Source organism: Penicillium macrosclerotiorum (assembly GCF_028827735.1).
Source record: "Penicillium macrosclerotiorum strain IBT 26536 chromosome Unknown utg000003l_segment0_segment0, whole genome shotgun sequence".
Taxonomy (NCBI): domain Eukaryota; kingdom Fungi; phylum Ascomycota; class Eurotiomycetes; order Eurotiales; family Aspergillaceae; genus Penicillium; species Penicillium macrosclerotiorum.
This window is the reverse complement of record NW_026643083.1, coordinates 3,656,767-3,676,583: the sequence shown is the minus strand read 5'-3', so window position 1 is coordinate 3,676,583 and position 19,817 is coordinate 3,656,767. Positions and strand designations below refer to the sequence as shown.

Here is a 19,817-nt window from a genome sequence, read left to right as displayed (position 1 = left end):
GGCGGGTTCAATGGCTCACCCCAACGTAAACAAGATCAAATCAGTTAAAAATATACTGCACTTCCGGGCATGATGATTGGAAGTTCTTCAACAGTCGCTGGACGCGGTGGGTCATCCAGCCTGAATAAGTGCCGTTCGTGGCAACACCGCCAAAGGTGGTGGATGCATGTTTGCAGGTCTTTTCCCCATGATTGTACGAGAACTGCAAACATTCGGAGTTTTGCGAGCAGGCGTCTGAGCAGGCATCGGCAGATGGGGTGGTAGGCGGGTCAAAGTCAATTATGGCCGGTGACAGGTTATCCCAATCCTCACGTTTGGCTAGCGATCCATTATGAATCATTTCACGGTAAACATCTGCGTGGAGTAGGAGAGCATTCTTGCCGCTCTTGAACCATCCTCGGTCAAACTGCCACATCTCTTCAATATCACGTGGGGTCATGTGGTGATACGAGACAGCAGGATAGCACCAAGGCTGGCGGCCATAAGCTTCAGAAAAATGGTCAATCTCCGTAGGTCGAGAGATCATCATCATGGGCCAAGCCCAAGTCAGTGGGATGTGAATTTCCTCGAGGGCCTTGGACAGGGCACAGTCTCCTGCCCATTCTTGGGCCGTCATCTCCTCCAGGTCCTCCAGGTGTTTCGCCCGATGACTATGAAGACGATGCATTGCCTGGCTGGACATGATGATACCAGCTCCACCATAGGCGAAAAGGACATCGCCAATCTGCATAGGACTGCCTATGTAGTAGCTTCGAGTGTGATCGAGATGGGCCAGCCAATTTACCAAGTTCGGCCACACCATGTAGGTATCGGCCTCGATGAAGATGTACCATTTGGCGTCCGGTCGCACCTCCAGCGCCCCATCAATCATGGGAAGAAACTTCCACTTATCTAATTTCCACCCAGGGTTGTTGGTCTTTCCGAACGGTCCGTTGGTGTCATCTCCCACATCCGCATCGGTCAGTCCCTCGCGGCCAACTTCTTGTAAATGCTGATAGTACTCGAACTCGGGCTTCGTTGATATGGTGGCTTCAGTGACATTCTGCAAGACGTCATAGGTGCGTATGCCGTTGATGGTCTCTTCATAATCAGAGAAGATGGCGTAGTGCGGGACACATTGAAGGGTGGTACGCAATTGCACCGGTACTTTCTCGCGGGCTTCCGTAGCACCAGTCTTCAAAATAACCATGACGTCGTCCATATCCCGCCGAATATGTCCACATCGATCTTCTTCGGTCGTAATCGCCGAGGGATTGGGCTTCGAATTCTTATTTCCGTTGGCGAGTTGCTGCCGAGTCCCCTCCATCATGATCGGGTCTTGTTCAGACAGCGTCCATTCGTCTTGGGTAGTGATGCCGACCGGGGTGGTATTCGGAGTGAGGAAGAAGTGGTAGACGAGGAACAAGGTAATGAATGGCGTAGCGATGAAGATCCATCGTCGCGGTGAGGTTAACATGGTCACCAACCAACAAGGGATAAGGTAGAGGTCAAGAACAAAGATCGAAAAGAACGCGAAAAGTGAAAAGAGGGTATGATTATCAATACCGAGAAAGGAATGTCGAGAAAGAGAGACCAGCAGCCATGGATCAGTAGCCGCCGGATCCAGCTACAAAGAGATAGCAGTTGAAGAAAGAAAATCAGGCCGTGGCAGCAGCGGGAGTGAAGAGAAGCAGCAACGGCGCTTGATGAAACGTGTAGAAAAGGGACAGGGGATGGCGGACCGTGATCGACTTGAGAGATGAACGCAAACGGGATTGTTCGAACCCCATAGTCTCACGAACGATGATCCATGGGCTGGGCAGCACAAGCACCTATGATTCGGTCAACCTGTCTGTAGCGAGAAAGTGATAGGCTTACCGCCGGGGGTGCATGGGGGTTGGATCATCGACCACGCGGGCCATCAACCAACGAGGCTGTGGGCGGTAGTTTCGCGAGCCCGCAGGCCCCACGGGTCGGCGTCATCGGTTGCCGGGTTTTGCGTCAAGAGGAGGAAAGGGATCGACTGGTGGACGTGAATGTGGAGTTGGGTTCAGGAGAAAGTGGCTCAGCGATCGCCCGAAGCGGGCTCAGGGACGGGGGCCGTCATCTTATTTCTCGCTGGTGCCTGCAAACGGGGACTACGGTCCGTGCCAACCTCAGGCTTTGCAAAATTTGTAAAATTTGCAAGCTGCAGGCTTCAGAAATGGGGAGATAGTTGAGGGTCTGCAGCAATGACGCACAACTGGGGATGGGGTTGCCATGGAGTCCCAGAAACGGTGATTGGTGAACTGCTCCAAGTTTCAGGATTTAAGGACACCAATGAAATGTGGATCGCCGATCACGAGACTATGCTGCCTGCATACTTGGGCATTAATAGGCATCCATGGTCACGTGGCTGCGCGTCCTTCAGTAAAAGGGAAGGGCATGTTTGCATCAATTGAGGTTGTTTAAGAATGCCCAAGTTTTATACTTATACTACCTGAATGGCAACTCTTACAGACATGTCCAGAAGAAATATATGACGAGGAAGTGTCCTCGGAATCTTTTTTTTTCAATTATTCAGAACTATCAACTTTTTTGGAAACAGGAGCACAGGATGGGGTATGGACCCTTGCGTGCGGGTATACAGTGCATCATTGGGAGGGTATACATCATCTAGGAGATCGATGAGGTGCTTCAGAAAGATCGCCCTTTCCAAGGTCAATCGAGGATGATCCCTCGTTGAGGAAGGAAATAGGGAAAATCCCCCTGGATTAGCGGCGACACCGGACGGGCCAGAGGAAGGCCTCCATTGTCAGATATGACGCAATGCACCCTCGCCAGGTGTTATGGTAGAGAGCGAAGAAAGTCTTCTGTCTTTGGAGATGACGGTGGGAGGGAGATTAGCTGAGATCCGACTGCTCCGTATAGACGAAAGCAAAGTCCAAAGTAGGTTCTTACATCTCCTTGCCGCTTGACTCTTCCTTTGAAACAAGTGAGACAATGTGGGCCCGGGCGGTGCTTACTCGGACTGACAGGAGGGACCTGTCAGTCTGACAAATCGTCTCGATTCGAGCATTGAAAAAAAATACGAGACCTATGCTTCATCCGTTCCTTGTCTTCTCCGGGACTTCTTGGAAAGTTTCAGGGAAGAATCCAGGCGGTGGCCAAATATCGGCGATTGATGGCGGATGCACCAGAGGTTGAGAGCCCACTAACCGATCCGGATCATGACAAAAGGCTTGAAACGTACTGTCATCCATGAATCCAAAGTCTTTGAGTCCAGCCTCACGGTTGTTCGACCACTCGGTGGTATCCAGGTAGGCCAGGTCTTTAAAAATCGCATCAAGATCGCCTGTACCTGCGGAACTGAATCCCATGGGATCTCCTGCAGGAACTGATCGATCGCTCGTGGGAGGCTTCCCTGCCATCATAGGATTGGAAGCCGACGAGTCGGGGGTTTGAGGTTGTGGATGACCACCCCCTGATGGATATATTGTGTCGGGTCCGCTGCGTGGAGCAGTTTGGTCCGGAATCATCGGGTGGGCACTGATGGGCTGCTGCAAAGCCGCGTCCCGAATGGACATCTCAGTATTCTCCATAATTGTGTCCTTCGGTGTCATGGACTGTGCGTCCACCGGAATGCTTATCCCGAGAATTGATGAGGCATAGGTGCCTTGGTCGTGAGGAGGAACCGCATCAGGGACACTAGGGCCGTGCCTAGTGCCTAGTAGAGGTGCTGCTCCGGGAATCATAGGGGGAGCCGAACTACCAGGGTACGGCTGGAGTGGAATTTCTGGGAAACCGCCAGGCTGCTGCCAACGATCCATCGCGGAGATCAACGAGCCGTATACTGGCCAGGTCGTTGTCAACGCAGTTGTTTTCTGTCGGAACTCCTCCGCCCACCGGGTGAAGGGGAATGTATCGGACGATTCCACAGCCTGTCGCAATGAGAAGGCCTGCTCAGAAATAGTGCGCAAGCCGAATTCAAAAATTGGAGGTAATCCACACATAGGAAAGTTTTCCAGGTGCTGGGAGATCATCGAAAGTCCGCGATAGAGCAGCTTCTTCGCCCCTTCTGTCGCTGGGCGTTGCGATCGATGTAATCCCTGCTCACCAGGAATGAGACGTAGGTAAAGCCAGAGGAGAGTGGCCACGTAGGTCAATCCCAGATAGCTCTGGTGCGGCAGCAAAGCCGAGTGCCGTTCGGGGTAGATACTCTCGGGTCCAATTAAACGACACCCCAGAGGCAAGCCATCATCCCACTGTTTCAGATCGAGCACCAGCTGTTGTGCAAATGTGGCGGCTTTGTACCCCATGGATAGGCTCCTTGCCGTCTTGTTGAGAACGCTGGCCAGTTCCACCAGCCGATTGAAGCAGCTTAAGGCGAGTAACGGGCCTCGGCGTGGCGCATTCTTGCCATGCGAAACACCGGCTGGGGGCAGGACGTCTACCCATGAATTCCACTCTTCCAGCCCATCCTCTTCCAGAAGGCCCACGTTGGCAAGATCATTCGGCGACATCGCTGGGCATCGTGAGAGGCGGAAGGACAGTAACGAATCGATCACAAAACACCCCAGGAAGACCGCCTGCCCCTGTCGAAGTTCATCAGAACGTCGGGTATCAGCGAAGGTATCCAGACCCATAGCAATAGCCATTCGTACTGCTTGGCCACTCAGCAGCCATGCCGCCGTCCAATCCTCCAGGCCCGTGTTCACCAGCGTCAGCAGCAGTAATGCCTGAATATGGCCCAGTTCGTAACGTTCCTTCTCGGATGGGATCAAATTTCGAGAAACCGCATAGTACTCCTTTGCCAACGAGACAGCACCCACTGGATTGGCGCGGGTGTCCGCTCGGGACTGTGTGATAGTATAGCTCAGAATCGCCCACAGGGCCGCATGATCTCCCGATCCTGGCGAAGTGGTCGCAACGGAGAAGGGGGCATTGGCATAGAGATACGAGGCGCGCAGGATGTTATGCTTGGCGACGACAGGAAACCAGGAATGGGTGGTCGCGAAATAGATATCAAGGAGTTGCGATGTTTGGGGCGGCAGCTGTAGTGCCCGGGTGCCATTGGTGGGTTGTGAGGTTGATCGGCTGTCCGATGCCTGTGACATTCGGGCCCGTTTGGTGCTCGGCGACGCCATTACAGGACCGACAATACGTGGCGCGTCCGCACCAAGCGGTGTTGAGTCTCTAGCGACTCGGAATCCCCATTGGCCAGGGCCGTCTAGTTTTTCGTCATTCGGGTTGCGCGATCGTTTGCCTGGCACGGTCGGGGAGGACTCGGAATTCGAGAGCATCTTCTCCAAGGCGCTATATAATCGGCTAGTCTTCCATGTTTCATGTAGGCTCTCCGAGGCGCTGTCGTCCGACCACACGGACATCAGTTTCTCCCGTCGGCTAGCGGATTCGGCGGTGGTTCCCAACATGGCCAGCATGGTATCTTCGAACCCGTCGATATTACAGACCGAGAGCGCCCATAATTTCTCCAATCCGCGCACATAGCCCTCGGGCAGACCACGCTTCTTCGCGTGGGGGTCGTAGGAACAGGGTTGGCCTGAAGCCTGACATGCGGAGCAAGTGGGACGTATCCCATCGCATTTATCCTAATGGATTCGGAGGGGCGCGGGTCAGCTTGTAAACTTGAGGGGGAGGGGGCGACAGCTCAATCCACGCTCAAGAGCTGGATAGCTCAACATGCGCCAGACAGGGGTTCGATTCACCTTCTTACTGCGACACCGATCGCAGGCTCTGGATACCCTCTTCCGCCGAGGGGCCTTGTCCGAGCCCTCATCCATAGAGAGGGTTAGATGGGGCAGGATGGCATGCCATGAAGCGACCCGGCTGGAGGAGAGGCGGAAGAGCCCGGTGAACCCAGTGGTGACGCTCTTGCGATGCGCTCGAGCGTTCGCTGGCAACCGACTGGCAATCGGTGGGGAACAGAAACAACAATTCAAGGGGTTGTCCAGCAATAGCAATCGTGCAGAACCAGAGGCTCGCGATGCATGTCCAGGTATAAAAGAAAGGCCGAGACGCAATCGGAAAGACGGTGGATTACGCAACAGAGGCGATCAGGACAGCTTAGTCAACCACTAGAGAGTCGCATCCACTCTGAGTTGGGGGCCCTCCTTTTGAGAATATCAAGAAGATCGGGAAAGAGGAGAGAGGAGAGAGAAAGAGAGGAGGCTGAGTGCGTGGCGACCAAGGTTTCGGGCTGAGCGTCTGTTTCCTGAGCGAGCGTGTTCCCAAGGGAATGTTAGGGAGTTGCCGGCTAATCGGGGTTCCCCACGTCCCCACGATGACAAGCGAAGGTGTGGGAAGGCGGCAACGGGAACGTCAGGATCTATGGGATCTATGTATAGGTCTCGATATTCTCGAATATATTATGGGAATTCGACAATCTAGTCAGCTAGGAGAGCTTCTCAGAGCTTCCGAGAGCTTCTTGTCAATAAGGGACAATCCCCATATAGATCCATGTACGAGGTCGTCATCGTCATCACAGGTGAATCGATGGGGTCTCTACCTTGAAGTTTGTCCAGCAATCCGATCTATACAGGCCATTCTGTCTGGCCCTTCAGATAGAGACAGTGATTCTATCAAATACATTAGCCTAGTTTGCATCTACCGACGGTCGGAGCCTGCAAATCTTTAGGTGCTGTCTGTTCATTTCCCCTTCTTTGAATTGTCCTCCATGACCTTTCCCTCCTCCGTACGTGATCGAGCCTGATATCCAATTCTCTTGCCCCACAATCCCACGATGTCATTCCAAGTCGACTGAGACATCACGCGTACTTCATGCTCCGTGCTGAGTGCTGAGGACGGAGTGTAGGAACCTAAAAACAGCACGCGATCCCGTGTTCCGGGGCTGTGTTCACAGCAGGACGGGCCAGCACCCTTTCGGACCCGGCATCCCGATTCTCCACGGGCGACAACCCGATCGCCCTCCGGTCTCACCCTACATGATAGGAGCATCTGGTTCGACGGTACCCTGGCTTTTCGGAAAGGACTCCGGCCGCTGACGGAATCGATGCCGCTCTTTCCCCAGGCGCGGTAAAGCAAAGTGGCTCTGGTCATCCACGCCTATATATTTCCTCGGCCATTGGGACTAGAGACAGCGAGACTCGATGCAATAAGACCAGGAATCCAAATAATTGCTCCATTGCTCCCCCACTCGGGATGTAGCCGAGGACGTGTGTCGCAGACCCAAGTTTAATTTTAGCGGGTGCGACGGGGATAAGACTTTTTCCCCGGGGCCAAAGCACACACTACAGTAAATGCATCGGTCCCTCGAAGAAGTATGTACGGAGATCTCAGAAACCCACTATGTAAATAGTTTCGTCTCCTGGTCCCTCCATTGGTCCCTTCACTAATCAAGTTCAATCTGATTGCGTCCAGGACAGTGATCACACAAGAATTCCGTCATCGTCCGGGCGATCCATCGTGCGCCTATCGCTAATTGAAATGCTTCCTCCCCCCTCCCTATCTTCCCTTTGGACCCTCCAGTGTCTCCAAATTTCCAATTCCTCCCTGAATTTGACCTCCAGCATGGCCTACCTCTGCGTACTCCGGATTTCGTTCTCGGGTCAGAAGGAAGCATCCGATTCTAGGAGAATTGCGATGGTCCCCACATCCCAACCCCCTGCCCAGCTAATGAATGATGCAGCATCCGATTCGTTTCTGATGCCTGAATCACAACAGATCCCATGGGAAAGTTGTGTGTTCACGGATAGAGGTCAAAGTAGCCTGGCTCTAGGGCCCTCCCTAGCAGTACTCCCTATCGATATCGCCTATTCATAATGATCGTGAGTGGCGGTGCATGTAGGCCAGACCCCGGAAGGATTCATTCCTAACGGAATGAATATCTTTAGATATCTTCCTGATAGATACAGGCAGGTATCATGAGCAAGGTACGGATACTTGCCACGATATGCAATCGCTTGATTTGTCTTACAATCTCCACCTTGATATTCCAGGATTCTTGCATTCCTATAATCAAACTTTCCTTTAAATATTATAACTAGGGAATCGGGAGTAGGTAATAGCTATTAAATCTATATCAGCAACCGGGTTCTCGCTTCCGCTAAATATAATATTCAAGGAAAGATTTATATAACTAGCTAGTTCGATAACCTTCCTAGCAACTAGCGATTTGAAATATTACTAAATAGTTAGACAAGCGATATTATAGGCCTACGATGGCTAGAAAAGCTCTTTATACGATTAAGTAGCTTAGCAAGTAAGCATTATCTATCAAAGCTCTACTAGGCAAGCGCTTGCGGTCGCTAGGAAGCTCTATAGAGCGTGCGCTAGATTGATTAATCAAAGAATACTAATTAGCGATTTATAGCGGAGCGCTCCTAGCGCAGGAAGCTAGGGATTGACGACAATTTAACGAGGAGAAGCGTCAAAAGTACACACAGTCCAAACAGCAGATATCTAGGCAGCAAGGTTCTACGGTCGGTGAATCTATATCTATAAATACAACGTTGCTAGCGTGTGTTGAATCTATTCAACAGGAGACTAGTGGTAGTCAGCAGCCCTTTAAGGGCGCTGAGCCTTCTACTAGGCGTGTTTTTCGGTGTTCTGGATGCGGTAATATAGGGCATAAGATTAGTCATTGCCCTAGTAGATAGATTGAATGGATATCTAGTGTTGTGGTGGAAAAATTGTGTTTTAAAAAGTAGTAGCCGGTAGGGTGTCCGACTAGCTAGTGATTTACGTTAGTTATACTATATTCCGTAAGCCCTCAAGTGAGTCATCCTCAGAATCTGCGCGGTTCAGCTGCCAAAACCTCTCTGCTTTCCAGCCCGCTAACACTGAGACATTTCTTCAATTAAGAATTTATCGGAGAAATCTACTCTGATTACCTTTCATGTCCCAGACTCCGGTGAACGTAATGTTCTCATCACAAGTGCTCTTCCCTATGTGAACAATGTTCCTCACCTCGGAAATCTCATCGGGTCTACGCTATCCGCCGATGTCTTTGCCAGATACTGCAGACAGCGCGGGTACAACACACTCTATGTATGTGGTAGGTTTGGCCTTGTGCGACTCTATTGATATCTCTCGCACTAATTTAAATCATATAGGCACTGATGAATATGGTACAACCTCTGAGGCAAGAGCTCTCACTGAAAAGTGCACGCCACAAGAACTTTGCGATAAATATCACGCTATACATTCCGATGTCTACAAGTGGTTCAATATCAGTTTCGATACTTTCGGTCGCACTACCACTCAGCTATAGACAGAGATCACCCAGAAATCTTCCTTAAGCTCCAACAAAATGGTTTCTTAAAGGAGGATATGACAACTCAGCTTTACTGCGAGGATCAGAATTCCTTCCTAGCAGATAGATTCATTCAAGGAGAGTGTCCATCCTGTGGCTACGCAGAGGCCTATGGTGATCAATGTGACTCCTGCAGCTAGCTCTTAGACCCACTGGAACTCAAGAACCCACGATGCAAGGTCGATAGCGCTACACCAATAATGAGAGATACCAAACATACCTTTCTCAAACTAGACAAGCTACAGTCGGAAATTGAAACTTGGTTCCAACAGAGCTCGGCACACGGTGAATGGTCTAGCAACGGCAAAGAAATCACCGCGGCCTGGTTGAAGGAGGGATTAAAGCCACGCAGTATCACCAGAAATATTAAGTGGGGGACACCTGTTCCTTTACCAGGTTATGAAGACAAAGTAATTTATGCCTGGTTTGATGCGTGCATTGGTTACATATCCATCACTGCAAATTATACCAATGATTGGAAGAAATGGTGGCAGAATCCTGACAATGTCCAGCTCTATCAGTTTCTAGGAAAAGATAATGTTGCCTACCATACGGTTATCTTTCCAGGCAGCCCGATTGGCACTCGAGATACTTGGACTACACTCCATCATCTTTCTACGACTGAGTATCTTACCTACGAAGGCGGCAAGTTCTCTAAATCCCGGGGAATTGGTGTGTTTGGAGATTCTGCACAGAAAACTGGCGTTCATTCAGACGTCTGGCGCTATTATCTTATCTCTCATCGCCCTGAGGCCGGTGACACTGAGTTCAACTGGGACTCATTCATCAGTGCCAACAATAATATTCTTTTGAAGAATCTAGGCAATTTTGTCAGTCGTGTTATCAAATTTGTTAATTCAAAGAACTTCAACAACATCGTGCCGGATTACACACAATACCATGAAAGTTCATTTGATACATGCAAAGAACAAATCAACAGCTTACTTGGTGATTATAATCGCAATCTTGAAGCCGTTAAAATCCATGCTGCGACTTTCCACCGTTCTGTCTATTTCTCAGCAAGGCAATTTGTTCCTTCAGTCCAACGGTCTTGACAACAAATTCGCGGTAAACGAACCCTTGAAGTGCGGGGCCGTTATTGGGCTTGCGGTGAACTTAATTCATCTGCTGGCTTCCCTTATTTCTCCATTCATGCCTGACACTGCAAAGACGATGAACGAGCAGCTCCGCTCGGAACCTCTACAAATCCCCGACTTCTGGAAAGGAGACTCCATCAAAACTGGCCATGAGATTGGCAAGGTGGCTTTCCTGTTCAGCAACTTGAAGGCGGAGAAAGGGTCGGGGTGGCGGGGCTTGTTAAGCAAGAGGATGCCGCAAGAAAAGCGGCAAAGAAAGCATCAAAGAGTGCCAAAGCAGCAGCAAAGAAGGAATTGAAAAAATAGAAAGGTCTTCTTGCACGCGATACGACAGTGCCGTGTGACTGATTAGCGCCCTCCTAGATAGCCAGGTGTCGCGAATGCAGGGTTAGATTGCCCCGCCGGGTACAACTCCATTGCGGGCCATTCTTTGATTTTGATAGTTAATCAAACCCCTACACAATGCCTAAATGTGATTGAAAGCTTGTTCCAGCGATATATGCCTTGGAAAATGTCTGTAGCTGAAAATTGCCCTTCTCCTCTCTACGTCTATCATTAAATCATTAAATCGTCGTTTCATGTTAGAAATATTTTCTTACTGCTCTTTACCTTTTCTTTTCAAATTTGAGTAGATTTAGAACCAAATCTGGCCATTTACTGCGACGCTTGTACTCTGTATCAAATCAGATGGGTGTGCTTTTACCTGACTACCTAAGTAATTCCGTGGGGAGAAGCATCTCTGGTGATTGATATTAGTGGTGGATCGTTTAATTATTCTCCACGGGCCCGAGTTTGGGTGATCTCTGCGCTCGATCTATATGTCGAGTTCCACCCCTCGTTGATCTGCGCAATTCCTTCCAGCCTAACCAGGGCAGTTGCATTTATGGATAATAACAATGAAGTAAGTTGTTCTGAACAAATGTGGGGGCCTGAAAAGACATTCACTTTATCCCAGTTATAAATGCCCGTAGATGGGACCGGGACTTCGCTGTCTAAGCGCTGTTGAATGAGACGAAAATGAGGACAGAGGAGGCTGAATATTTTTTGATACTACATGGACTTTTGACTCAAGCTTGGGATACGTCAACCTAGAAATGGAGTAGAAACTTGATTTGACTGTAGGAGGATCGGATTGGCTGAACCTCATAACGATCATTCCTTTTCTTGTCTCGCGCCCGAGCATTGTGATAGTGTGATTGTCTTAGGCTGGTCTTAACTCATTTTTACAAGCTATAAGAATCAGCCTTGCTGTTCCAGTTTGAAACGTAACTCACCGCCTAAACCGCATCACCCTGGAGAGTCATAGAACGCTAGATGATCCGGGCTCGGATATTATGTTAGAAACAGCATATTTTTGCTCATTAACGCCTATGACCACTATTTTTAGACTCTAAATATAACTACCAAATACTCTCAAAAGTGATAGATGAGACTAACAGCTCAATTCTGAAACTTTGCCCACAGTTGCCCACAGTTGCCACCGAACCCTCTCTCCCCTGCCAATCTCGGTTATAACCTATAACGTGCTTATGCATCTAAGGCGGGGTCCAATAATATTATGCCCTCCAATGCTTTATGAGCCGCTCAATAGGGGTGACTTGCAGGGGTCTACATGTATTTCACCCTTTAGAATGCGTGATAGTGTACTTTTGTCCGAGAAGAAATTTGCCAAACCTGTTCAGGAATTCGCCTCAGCGCGTGATGGACTTGCATAAGCGCCCTCTGTTATTCTCAAACTGCAACCTACATTCACCCCAGATTAGATAATTCGTTTAGATTTCAAAACCCCTCATCTTAGTGCCTGGGATTCAGCATAAGGTTACTATCAATGGCTATTACGATCGGAATCGACAAACTCCGCCCGTTCTTTTTCTGAACAATCCATGCCTATATAAGACCGAATAATTTCCTCATAGATTATTCAAATCATTCACACTCGAATTGTTAGATTTAATTCAGATTCTATTTTCTTTCCGCTATTCAGTCACCCCTCAAAGACGGATCACAATGGCCTATCACACTATCCAAGCACCAGTGGACCACCGATGGATGACCTGCTCTGACTGCAACTACTCAGGAGAGTGAAACTCCGTTATCTACCCTGAGTGTGGAAGCACTATGGTGCAGCGTTGGTACGGCCTTTCCGTCTATTTCGCTTTTGCATGAGACAAATATCATTTTCAAGATACGCTTATCGACCTGTCTGTGCCAATAATATATCAATGCCGAAGTTTGTCTCTACTAAGGAAGAATATTGCTGTTGAAACTAATGATGCTGCACGGAGTTGATTTATAGTTAAGGTAAACGCGGGTCGGCTGTTTAGTGTTGAATGAGTCGTGTAGCGTTGAATTATTGTTGGCAGGGTAGACAGGGGGTCGTTTTCCTCGTGCTGAATGAGTTGTCTTGTCCCAATGGTGCTTTCCACTCGTAAAAATCTGTTACGGAAATTATGATAGGAGGTAAAAAGGTGTCTTATTCGTGTACGTAGTCGCTACGGAATAGAAATAGTTGCTGACTAACGAACGGTAACGTGACAAAATCTAAGCACTAGCTTTTCAACTCCGATTATGCGTTCAATCTAATCGTTATTTGTTTCTTACACCTCTACTTATGACTCAATATCGGTACTCACATATAAATTAGAGGACCATTGTCTCCTTGTTGTCCATGATTCGAGTGATATACTGGGATTCCTCTTAGTCAAGTGGGATAGAAACAGAGTTCCCGTACCTGAACTACCCCGTAAATGTCAAGCGAAAGAGAAATCTATAGGTATTACAGGCTGCCAGGCATAAAATTTTAGATGTGTATATGCGATTCCGTACCCAAATTTAGCAAATATTGTAAAACGTATGGGAAATATCATGACCTAAAAATGCATCATTCTGGACTCAAGTTTGTGTTGAGTATCAGATTGGAACAATGTGGGGCCGCCTCCAACCAAATTGACCATTGAACGCCCGACCTCTTCGCAAGTACCGTGACCCAGTGGGCCCGAGCTTTATTTTCTTTTGCGCTGGACCTCATCACATCAACACCGCCTCTGCCAACATCTACGGATCATTCCCGTCGGGGGTTTCCTGTTTTGTTCAGAGACTTGATTTCTATACTTCTCTATGCTCAGCTTCTCACAATCATTAACCGATTCCCTTCCGGCCAGCTGGAGGAAACGCAAGCGGGACCATGAGGATAGCACAGCATTGACACGGCCGTAAGTATAGTCGTTCGGCATACCAAGAGTCATTCCCGACTCTATGATTTGATCTAGTGACCAAAAACTGACCATCCGGCTCTGTCTTCAGGTCCGCCTTAATTCCATTTCGTATCGAACGCTCCGACTGTGACAGCAACTGCTCTCTACCCCTGGCCCGACACCCATCAGAGGCCGGCGACCTGTCCTTCCGCCCCCGCTGTCTTCCTCGCAAACGCCGACACGTTGTCCAACCCCCCTATCTCACTCTGCCAACACACCAGCAATCATTCCTCTCTCCCAACGCCTATGCCTCGCCACAAGACCCTTACTCACCGCCAGTGTCGCCCAAGACCGTCTTACCACTTTCATACCCCTCAACCTCCCCATCTGCGCTGCGTCCATGTCATATCTGCCACCGACGGCCCACCACTCGACAAGTTCTCGATGCCTATGCAGATTGTGACCTCTGCGGCGAACGGGCTTGCTTTATCTGTCTCCGCCAATGCGATGCTATCGAATGTCCCGGCTCCTTCCCTGCAAGCCGAGGTGAACCCCATCTATTGAGCCCCAGTGAAGATTTCGACGGAAGCTCGGCCCGACGACGAAATATTTGCTCCGGTTGCGCGGTAGAAGGTATCACTGAGACCGGGGCCGAGATCGTACGATGCTTGGACTGCGTACAGGGCCATCCTACGCCGTGGTCCAACAGCTCCACGCCATCTGGATGGACTCTGGATGCGATGAATCATGATATCATGGGCGGGTAAGCGGGCTCCGGTCGTGCGGAAAATCTCTATCTCAATGAACGAACATGACCTACGGCCCTATGACTATCTCCCACCGGTTGATTTCGGGGAGCACTTAATGAATCTCTTACTTCAATTTGGCGTTGGACAATGGGTCTATTTTTTTTGCCTTCCCTTTTTCTTTTTTGTCTTCTTTTTTCATCATTTACATTGGCATCAGTTCGACATGGCGATCCTATCCCTTCCTCGGCATTCTCCCGAAGGTATTTTTATTTCATCATGACATGGCATAGTGATACCAACCTAGCATAGTAATTAATGCATCCTCCAGTGCGAGGGTTACTTGACAAATAGAGTGACAATGCAACATCCACCATTTACAGAGAGATATGAATATAGACCTCCACTGCACATGCTGATGTAGGGTATAACAAGACAAGAGGGAAATCCACCATGCAAACTTCCGCCCGCACTAGCGTAAAGACAAAGTCCATAATAGGGCAGAAAAGAAATCGAAACATAAAACTCCTGCTCCTCCTTCACCGGCCAAACCGCATCTGGGCCCCGGCGTAGTGCCACAACCCTCGCATAAACCCTTGGTACTCCACAGCCTCACCGTACCCAGTCAGACCGTGACTGCGATCCCCAGTACAGTACATCTCAGTCAGGCGAATCTGCCACGGTGGGTACCCATCCAATTTCAGGAACGGCCCGAACACTAAGAGAAGGTCCGGCTCGGGCTTGAGGATACTGGCCGCGCGTCCACCGGCTTGCAGAGGATGCGTGGTGATTTCACTAATCTCCGCGTCCACCAGTTCCGGCGTAATGTCCTCGGGGGACAGCTTGCCGTTCTGCGACATTTCGGCCAGGGTCTTGGTCAGGTCGACCAGGGTTTCACGGCCATCTGTGGAGGATATCAGGAGGATGGCGAGGGAAGGGGTGTCAGACTTGGGGTTGGGTGCGGCCCCGTGTACAGGATGGTGGGGGGCAAATAGCTGTAGAGTGGGCTGTTGTGAGGGTGTGCCATAGTAGGATGCTAGCTTTGTGGTGATTATTTGATGTAGGGCCGGAATACAGGATTTGAGAACACCTGGGAAATTATGAATTAGCTATTGATTGCCAGAGAAGAAAGAGAAGAAAGCAGCTCGGAAGCTCAAGTCTCCCTACCTGTTTTCTCGTATATACTAAGTTGCGAAATGCCCGCGCAGGCACTCCAGGCAGCCAATTCGGCAACCTCGTCCATCAAGACCGCCAGTGCATCCTCCTCTGTATGCAGGGACAATATCACGCTTAGATGTTGGGGGATTCGCTTCAAGCCGCGCACATCTTTGCGGATCAGTTCGGGGGTGCGGTGGTGGTGATAAACGATGGCAAAGATTCGGTCGACAACCGCGTGGTAGGCCTGGAGGAGGCGTACCACGATACCAAAAACGATATGGGTGACGGCATAGACCAGGCGGTGCATTTGCGACTTAAGGAACGTGCGAATTGGGGTCTTGCGCGGCTTAGAACGCCGTTGGGAGGACGCCGTTGAGGCGCGGAATCGTCGTGTCGAGCCAGGCAGTTCGGACGGATCTGGCAAATATGGCTTCAGCAAGTTCTCGCGGTCCGTGGCATTGAGGTTGTTGCCACGCGACCGCAACTCCGCCCGGAGGATCTCGCGATCTTCCTTAGAGACCATATTGGTGGAGGTTGGGTTGGATTGCGCGGGTTGTAGGATGAGGAAGAGTGGAAGAGGTTGATGAGGATTTGGGTTGTACGAAGCGGAGAGCCGTGGCTCCTCGGCCACATGCAAACTGTTGGTTTCGGAATGGATGGAAGCAATGCTATTTATACAGCGATAATTGAAGTAACACATAAGTCGATAGACAGGTGGTCATAGTAGGTATATTGTACCAAGTACAGATAACAGCGTCTATTCGGTTGCCTGTGAGAGTCATTTTTTTGCACTGCCTCTCGTCTTCTTGTGGCCAAAGTGTTCATTGAATATTGAATCCAGTAGCACGAAGGAGAGTCATGAAAAGCGAAAGGAGGGCAAAGGAGAAATTGGAGGATTGATTAACAGTAATTATATAGTAATACACCCTCAACCCTCCTTCCATTCGATGCTTATTGTATACATGAAATAGCTCCCTCATACTTGTCGACAATGATCTACGTGTGGTGGCAATAGAAGCTTGGGCGTGGTAATAATAGCCTCAGGCGCTCAACCTTCATTCCAGCTTTCCCCGGATTCTCCTCCAATTCGCAACCTCCCAGTCTCTTCCTGAATTTGCCCCCAGTCGGACCAAGAGATCTCAGACCACGGCGTGGAGCCAAATTCGAACTTCTTGTGCCGGTCCTGAGAGGCGGCCCATGCCTCCGGTCCTGTAAGTCGCCATGATGCCCGACAATGCATCGATCGCGTCCACGAACCCCGCGCGCACCGTCTTCCCCAAGGGCCCCAGCTTCACTCTCGAGGACTTCTCCGGCCGCGATTTCATTGTGAAGGAGTTCATCGAGTCCCTCTCCGATACAGCCATCTCCGCGCGTCGCTCCACTGTAGGAGCCCCTGGCGCTGCCAACCAACCCTTCGATCCGAAACCCCTCATCCGCACTTTCGAACATGCCCAGCGACGACTCGGTGAGCTCTCAGGAGACTTGGAACTCCGGGAAAACGAGCTCTCTGCCGCCGTGCGACGTGCTGAAGCCCAGCATTCCCAGAACCTGACCACCCTCGGCCGGAAGCTTCGACAAACGATCGAATCATTCCAGCAGCTCGACACATCCCTCAATGGTGGAGGGTTAGAAAACGCAGCCAATGCTGGAGGAACAGGGAACATGGCCGTGGAAACCGGAAGGCGACTCGAGGAATTGGACCGGCAGCGACGACGAGCCTTGGATGCCCACTTCTTGCTGGAGTGTTGGGAAGGGGTCTGCAATCGAGGCGAGATCTCCCTCTTGGAGAATCTTCGACGGTCTGGCACGGGCGAGGCCAAAGTACGTTCGGCCCATATTGCACGACAACTCCTCCGCATCAGCCAACGGTTGGATCCGCAAAGCTGGCAGCAGAGCTCGAAAACCACGAATGGTACCTACGGCGGTAACTCCCCATCCGAGGATTCAAGCAGTGAGCACAGTGCTCCACGGCGGAATACCCGGGAAATCATTGAAAAGTTCTCGGAGACACTGGAGAAGGATCTGCTGAAGCAATTCGATGACTTCTACCGGAAGGCTAACTTCGATGGCATGAAGGACTGCGCTACGGTATTGCAGGATTTCAACGGCGGGGCCAGTGTGATTGCCCTGTTTGTCAATCAGCATCAGTTTTTCATTGATCGCAGCCAATTGGTAACCGAGGAAGTTGGCGGTGATGCCGAATCCTGGGAGAAAATGGCCGATCCGGACGCGGAGCTTCCTGGAGTCGAACCCAGTTTGCAGTCACTGCTGGACGAAGTCAAGGTGGTGGTCCAGGAGGAGTCGGCCATCATCCGGAGAGCTTTTCCATACCACGAACAAGTGCTAGGCAAGTTTTTACAGCGCGTGTTCCAGCAGTCGATCCAACAACGTCTGGAGATGGTTCTGGATAAGGCCAGTGGGGTGTCATCTCTCGCCTTTCTACGGTGCTTGCAGAGCTCACGAGGCTACATCAGTGCTCTTGTCGACGACTTGAAAGCCCATGGCTTGACCGAACACCCGGATACTATTTCTTCCCAAACCGCATTGCTGCTGGATCAGCAATTGGAGGAGCTGTTTGTGCCCTACTTTGTTGGGTCGTCCTACATTGAACGAGAGAAACGCACATTAGAGGAACTCTTCAGCGCTCTACTTTTCAAGTTTACCTCCTTTCATGCTCGTCGGAAGAAGGCGGCTACTACATTCATGGCATCTTTATCCCGTCCTGGCACCGAACTCTTGTCAACCACCCGTGATGCTTTTATCAGCCATCTCGACTCCCCTGAGATGTCCCCAATTCAACGTCGAATGTTGTTGCATGTAGCTAAGGTCGGCGACATCCCCGAAAGCATGCGCCTGACGGAGATAAAACTCACCGATGAAGACGGACAACCCAACCTCAGCGACGCCAAATGCATGCTGAAGTGGCTGGCGGAAGCGGTGGGCCGCGGACTTGAGCTGAGCGTGAACACAGACACCCACAAGGATGTCTCGGCCGTCCTGACACTGCTACTGGTGACAATGGGCGATGGCTATATCGATGTGTGCCTCGACGCCGCCCTTGAGGCTGCCACCACGCAGGAGTCAGGTAAGACCGAGCCCGACTTTGGATATCTTCCTTCGGTTCGGACCACGATCAGTATCACGACGTTAATGGTGATGTGTGTCAACGCTGTTCTCTTACCCCTGGCCACCAGTAGCATCACGACGCGGCGTGACATGGAAAAACGTACCAGCCAGACCACCTCGCGGATCGAGGACAAGATCAACACCATCCAACAAAAGACCATTGACGCGACTCTTGCGTGGGTTGGTCGATTGTTGTCTGGCCAGAAGAAGAACGACTTCCGCCCTCGGGATAGTGACAACGCAGCGTGGCTGGAGATGCTCCAAACCCCGGTACGTACCTCCTTTTTGTTTTCTCTCCCTCTTATCTGTGTTTTCTCTTCTTCTTGCCTGTCGTGTGACATTGCAAGCGTCCACGAGCCCATGAAAAAGCAAGGGAAAAAAGAAAGAAACGAGAAGACCCCACCCCCTCAAAGTGAAATAACAAGTAGCCAAAAGATCAACGTCTGACACGAGGTCTTTTTTTTTCTTTTTCTCTTAGACCTGTGCCTCGATTTGCGCCTTTCTCACTCGGCTACACAACATGGCGCGCACGTCACTCCCCTCGAGCGGCGCCAATGTTAAGCAGGTCCTAACCGAGATCGCGTTGGGAACCCGCGGCCTCCTGCTGGAGCATTTCAAACGGTTTGCGGTCAGCGGACCCGGCGGGCTGATGGTCACCAAGGACATGACTCAGTACGCGGACCTGCTCAAATCCTGGGACATTGACGAGGAGAGCAAGGGACCGGGCGGCGCGCTGGACGTGCTGCTGGAGGTGGGCAGTCTGTTTGTCATTGGCGTCGAGGCGCTGCGAGAGCGGATCCGCGGGGGCGCGGCCAGCGGTGCCACAGGGGCACCTGGCGGGGCCGGCAGAGGCACCAGCGGCCAGATGGAGGCCAAGCTGAGCGTGCAGGAGGTGCGGGCGTATGTGTCGCGCCGGGAGGACTCGAATACGCTGGCCATGCAGCAGGTGCTGAATGCCTTGTAAGAATCACGGAAGATTTGCGAATGATAGACCTCGACCCTTGTTTCACTTTTTGTTTTATTTCTGCTTGCTCCTCCCCCTTGGCCAACCTGATGTCTCGCGACTGACGAGAAGAATACTTGTACGAGAGAGACAATATGCGGTCGGTCAGTAGTACCAGTACTCGATCCTCGAATCCTTTTTGATTCTTTGAATAGACATGTCCAGACCCCCTGTTGAGAGAGTGGCTTGTTTCTCCACTCTGAATTCTATGCCTGTTGGTTTTGTCTGTCCGAGATCGCGCTG

At 50.6% G+C, this 19,817-nt stretch overlaps 7 protein-coding genes across 7 annotated transcripts; 4 read left to right on the top strand and 3 right to left on the bottom strand.

Annotated features, from left to right (window-relative positions):
* Positions 1 to 40: 40 nt before the first annotated feature.
* On the bottom strand, positions 41 to 1,456 carry N7462_004200 (PAN domain-containing protein; the record flags this gene model as incomplete). Its single annotated transcript, XM_057075926.1, has 1 exon — positions 41 to 1,456. One exon carries the CDS (start codon positions 1,454 to 1,456, stop codon positions 41 to 43), a length of 1,416 nt encoding a protein of 471 aa, XP_056935431.1.
* A 1,606-nt stretch (positions 1,457 to 3,062) lies between these two features.
* Positions 3,063 to 5,759, bottom strand: N7462_004199 (putative C6 transcription factor; the record flags this gene model as incomplete). The annotated part of the gene is made up of 2 exons (XM_057075925.1): positions 3,063 to 5,525; positions 5,721 to 5,759. The coding sequence occupies 2 exons, from the start codon at positions 5,757 to 5,759 to the stop codon at positions 3,063 to 3,065; spliced, it is 2,502 nt and encodes an 833-aa protein (XP_056935430.1).
* A 3,134-nt stretch (positions 5,760 to 8,893) lies between these two features.
* N7462_004198 (methionyl-tRNA synthetase) lies at positions 8,894 to 9,208 on the top strand (the record flags this gene model as incomplete). Its single annotated transcript, XM_057075924.1, has 2 exons — positions 8,894 to 8,996; positions 9,051 to 9,208. The coding sequence occupies 2 exons, from the start codon at positions 8,894 to 8,896 to the stop codon at positions 9,206 to 9,208; spliced, it is 261 nt and encodes an 86-aa protein (XP_056935429.1).
* A 242-nt stretch (positions 9,209 to 9,450) lies between these two features.
* On the top strand, positions 9,451 to 10,645 carry N7462_004197 (uncharacterized protein; the record flags this gene model as incomplete). Its single annotated transcript, XM_057075923.1, has 2 exons — positions 9,451 to 10,156; positions 10,191 to 10,645. 2 exons carry the CDS (start codon positions 9,451 to 9,453, stop codon positions 10,643 to 10,645), a joined length of 1,161 nt encoding a protein of 386 aa, XP_056935428.1.
* Positions 10,646 to 13,464: 2,819 nt separating this feature from the next.
* On the top strand, positions 13,465 to 14,308 carry N7462_004196 (uncharacterized protein; the record flags this gene model as incomplete). Its single annotated transcript, XM_057075922.1, has 2 exons — positions 13,465 to 13,559; positions 13,651 to 14,308. 2 exons carry the CDS (start codon positions 13,465 to 13,467, stop codon positions 14,306 to 14,308), a joined length of 753 nt encoding a protein of 250 aa, XP_056935427.1.
* A 518-nt stretch (positions 14,309 to 14,826) lies between these two features.
* Positions 14,827 to 15,968, bottom strand: N7462_004195 (ditrans,polycis-polyprenyl diphosphate synthase; the record flags this gene model as incomplete). Its single annotated transcript, XM_057075921.1, has 2 exons — positions 14,827 to 15,377; positions 15,455 to 15,968. 2 exons carry the CDS (start codon positions 15,966 to 15,968, stop codon positions 14,827 to 14,829), a joined length of 1,065 nt encoding a protein of 354 aa, XP_056935426.1.
* Positions 15,969 to 16,666: 698 nt separating this feature from the next.
* Positions 16,667 to 19,535, top strand: N7462_004194 (exocyst subunit SEC10; the record flags this gene model as incomplete). The annotated part of the gene is made up of 2 exons (XM_057075920.1): positions 16,667 to 18,841; positions 19,050 to 19,535. The coding sequence occupies 2 exons, from the start codon at positions 16,667 to 16,669 to the stop codon at positions 19,533 to 19,535; spliced, it is 2,661 nt and encodes an 886-aa protein (XP_056935425.1).
* Positions 19,536 to 19,817: the final 282 nt, after the last annotated feature.